At 34.1% G+C, this 4,851-nt stretch overlaps 1 protein-coding gene across 1 annotated transcript; it reads left to right on the top strand.

Annotated features, from left to right (window-relative positions):
* The first annotated feature begins 6 nt into the window (after nucleotides 1–6).
* On the top strand, nucleotides 7–3,881 carry LOC128248939 (clumping factor A-like). Its single transcript, XM_052971380.1, has 2 exons — nucleotides 7–155; nucleotides 186–3,881. The coding sequence occupies exon 2, from the start codon at nucleotides 876–878 to the stop codon at nucleotides 2,271–2,273; it is 1,398 nt and encodes a 465-aa protein (XP_052827340.1). The 5' UTR covers nucleotides 7–155; nucleotides 186–875; the 3' UTR covers nucleotides 2,274–3,881.
* Nucleotides 3,882–4,851: the final 970 nt, after the last annotated feature.

The following is a 4,851-nucleotide window of genomic DNA, read 5'->3' as shown; positions in this document are numbered from 1 at the left end:
TTACAACTCCACATCCTACATCTGTTATAAACAGGGAAGTCACATCCAGAATTTCTGAAAAAGATTTCGACCCTAGTTCTTCCTCTGGGAATGATCTAGAATCAAGCTCTGGCTCTGAAGAGGACCAGGAATCTAGCTCTGATTCAAGAGATGACCTGGAATCTAGCACTGATTCAGAGGATGACCTGGAATCAAGTACTGAGTCTGAGGATGACTTCAAGTCTGGTTCTGGTTCCAGAGAAGAGCTGAAACCAAGTTCTGACACTGAACCTAATTTAAGATCAAAATTTCCTACTAAAGTTACCACTTCCTCAGAAAGAGCCACAGAATCCCATGTTAGATCATCAACGATTCATCTTCATTCTAGTTACATTTCATGGCTTAAGTCTGGTTCTAGTTCCAGTTATGGAAATCTTCGTGAAACCCAAATACCTTCAAGCTCAACTTTTCAATCAACAAAATCTCCCACAACATATAAGTTCCTTTCTGTTACAACTCCACATCCTGCATCTGTTATAAACAGGGAAGTCACATCCACAATTTCTGAAAAAGATTTAGACCATAGTTCTTCCTCTGGGAATGATCTAGAATCAAGCTCTGACACTGAGGAGGACCAGGAATCTAGCTCTGATTCAGGGGATGACCTGGAATCTAGTACTGATTCTGAAGATGACTTGAAGTCTAGTTCTGGTTCTAAGGAAGAGCTGAAATCTAGTTCTGATACTGAACCTAATTTAAGATCAAAATTTCTCACTAAAGTTACCACTTCCTTAGAAAGATCCACAGAATCACATGTTAGATCATTAAGTTATGAAAATCTTCATGAAGCCAAAATATCTTCAAGTTCTACTTCTCACCCTATAAAATCTTCTACAATGTATAAATTCCTTTCTGTTACAACCCCACATCCTCCATCTGTCATAAACAGTGACATCACATCAACAGTACCCCCTAAAATATTCCCTAGTTCAACTCACACCCCTGTTACAAGTTCATACTCCACACCAATACAAAGTAGTTACAAACTTTTTAGTTTTTCTCCAAAAACATTTCTAGATTCTTCTTCTACCACTTTAGCAGCACCACGTCTTACTTCAGCTTTAAGTAGTTCTCTCCTGCATAGTTCTGTTCTAAATCACCGAACTTCTGGAGTCTCACCACATATTACTTTCACTCCAGAAGGTTCTTTAAACACAAACACTACACTTAACATTGATGATTATTCTGCTTCAGTCACCCAAAATATTGCATCATCTTCTTCAAGATCCAAAGCTTATACTGACTTGAGATCTGCATCTGGAGATGATATGGACACAAATTCAGCCTCTGGTATGGATATGGATTCTAATTCTGCCTCTGGTGAGGATATGGATTCCAGTTCTGCATCTGGAGAAAATCTACACTCCAACTATGGTTCTGGATATTACCCAGATACTCCTTCTCCATCAGGTGGATATGCAGGTATCTCTTCCCTGAAAGGTGAAAAACCAGGTTCCAATTCGGTTTCAGATAATTCTATTAAATCTCCTGAAAGTAACCAAAATTCCACATTAATTTCTCCTACAACTACTTCAGCATCAATATCTGTACTCAATAACTCTATTCCTGCTCATAGGAATAAATCAGGATCGAGTTATTCCGTAATTCATAATCCATACAGGAAACCTGACCCTAGAAAATCCCCACCTAGTAGTTCAGCATCTAGTTTAACGCTTGTTGATGATACAGATTATAGTTCTGCCTCTGGGGATAATCTCAACCCCAGCTCTTCTTCTGATGATGATGAGGATGACTTTGATTCTAACTCTGCTTCTGGTGATGATCTTGACTCTAACTCTGCCTCTGGTATTAATCCAGAAGATTATAGACCAGGTAATAACCAAAAGATTTCACGTTCTGCCTTTGTTGATGAAGTAAAGGATTCAAAGCCTGAGAGAGAGGACAGGCAGAAATCCAAACCGTTCCATGCAATCAATTCTAATAACAATCTTGAAAAGTCTGTGAGCAACGATGTTTATATTGACATTTACCCTTACGCAAAATCTAAGCCACAGACAAAGCATAGAAAATGGAAAAAGAAAGGTTGGAAAAATTCATTTCTAAATACCCAACCAATCACAAAATACCATTCTCATGTAAAGTTAACTGTGCACTTTCAACCCACCATTTTGAGAAAACAATCATCTGATAGTGACAAAGGCAACAATATTCAGGATTTGGTTCCTAGTGACATGTATGATTACCAAGATATTGAAAACATTCCACGAAGATGAGTCCTAAAGTATTGTATGGCCATGATTTTATAGTCTGTTCCCGTCTCCTCACTCTTCTCTATTTATATCTAAGCTAAAGTAACATCTTTTTAATAGGACTAAATTCTTAAGTGATAAAACATTTATTTATCATAAAATACTTGGCCATTGTCCATCTCTAAATATTAAAAGAAAAAAATAGTCAAAAAATGCAAAGAAATAAGCAGTAAATATTACCAGAGGAAAATTAAGATGAACATTCGTTAACTTGAGCATTCATTAACTTAAGCATTCATTAAGTTGAGCATTCATTTAGATGAGCATTCATTAAGATGAGCATTCATTAAGTTGAGCATTCATTAAGATGAGCATTCATTAAATTGAGCATTCATTAAGTTGAGCATACTATGTTAATTAATCTGGGAATACATTAATTGATTATTGAACCATGTTTCTTGTTCATTGTTAAGTCTATAAAATTCATATTCTCTTTGGCACACACACACACACACACACACACACACACAGCAATGCATTCATTGCTATCCTCCTACCACAGTAGGAATAGTTAGAGATCTCAAGAGGAGGAGGAGGAGAGAAATGCTGATCTATCACAATCACATAAATGATATCAATAATAAATCTCTGAGCAAAAACTGACAGGACACAGATAATGTATCAATAGCCAGCTGGAGGAGGTGTCTTCCTGGGGCTACAAGCTACAGTAGCATCAACCCTTAAGGGTTAGTCACATTTAGGTGGCAAATATACTTCACGATATAGATATCATTTATGTGATAAAGTGGTCAGTTGATATTACTTAATATACGGAGATGATAATTAACTTAATCAATAGACATTTAAAAGAGAAACACACACACACACTTATTTGCCCTGTCTGTCTCTCTGTCTGTCTTTCCCTCTCTCCCTCACTCATACACACACTCTCCCTCTCTTTCTCACACTCTCTCTCTCTCTCTCTGACACACACACACACATGCTAATTCCTATTGTCATTCTCTATCTCTCACTCTTTCATGTTCAAGCACACACACACACCCTCTCTCTCTTTCTTCTCTCTTTCTCTCTCTCTCACTCTCTTTATCTCTTTCTTCTTCTTCTCTCTTCCACTCTCTCTCTATCCCTCTTTCTATCTCTCTCTCTCTCGCACACACACTCAGACGTATTTTAGGATAAGTGACATATTGATCATGTTTGATAATATTTGCAATAATCAGAATCGCATGTCAGAATAAGTCTGACTAACAACTGAAGCTGGGAGCAACAATTCATTCGAAGTACAAAGACTTTGTAAAAGAAGTTACATAAATCCTCTTTTCTGAGTTCATTATTAAACTAAAATCAATGGAATTCACATTGAATATTCACAGCTCAGAAACCAAGTTGTAAAAAACAAAAGAATCAAAGTTTTAGGGGGTTTTTAAGTTAATCAACCCTCTTTCCTATGCTATGATATGTATACATACATACATACATACATATATATATACATACACATACATAAATATATTTATATATATATACACATACACATAAATAAATATATATATGTATATACATACACATACGTAAATATATGATGATGACATATATATATACACACACATACATAAATATATATATATATATATATATATATATATATATATATATATATATATATATATATATATATATATATATATATATATATATATATATATATATATAGATATGCATAAATATATATATATATATATATATACATATGCATAAATATATATATATATATACATATGCATAAATATATATATGTATATACATACATATGCATAAATATATATATGTATATACATACATATGCATAAATATATATATATGTATATACATACATATGCATAAATATGTATATACATACATATACGTATATATATATATACATACACATGCATAAACATGGTGTTTGATTTTACTTTGTGACGTGCAATGTCTGTTTTTGAAGATAAATTTACGTTTTAAACTGTGATACATGACTGAATTTTAAACATCTTTTCTTTGTTGTTTTTTGTTTTCATTCATTTTATTTTATTTATGTTTTATGTTATTAACCTTAATTACATCAGTGGATGATGTCCTTTTAACGAGATGAAGTAGACCTTGTCCAATTTTTGATTAATATACACAAGTAGTTATAACAATTTTGATGATTCTCTGAAAAACTAATTTTGACAGTACACCAATTCTCAGTTGACATTAACAGCCATTTATTAGAGTCTGTATAAAGTAGTGTGTCAATGTGTATGTGTGAGCATATGAGAGCATGTGTGTGTGTGTTTAAATGTATGTAAGTATATGAAAAACGAACCTCCACCAACTATTCTCCCTGTATGTCTGTGCACCCCTTTCAATGCCATAAGGTCTGCAAATCGAACAGAGGCCTCAAAAGACATTTTAAGATCCACAAAGATCAGAACTTAACTGCAGTTCTTGGTGGTCCGAAGCAGATATGCAATCTATGTGGGTGTCTCTTCAATATAATGTCTGGTTTAAAAAGCCACATCAGACCTGGTCAGACTATGCATAAGGAGTTGACAACCAT

This window comes from Octopus bimaculoides, chromosome 10 (assembly GCF_001194135.2).
Source record: "Octopus bimaculoides isolate UCB-OBI-ISO-001 chromosome 10, ASM119413v2, whole genome shotgun sequence".
NCBI classification, from domain to species: Eukaryota; Metazoa; Mollusca; class Cephalopoda; order Octopoda; family Octopodidae; genus Octopus; species Octopus bimaculoides.
This window is presented reverse-complemented; position numbering and strand designations above follow the sequence as displayed.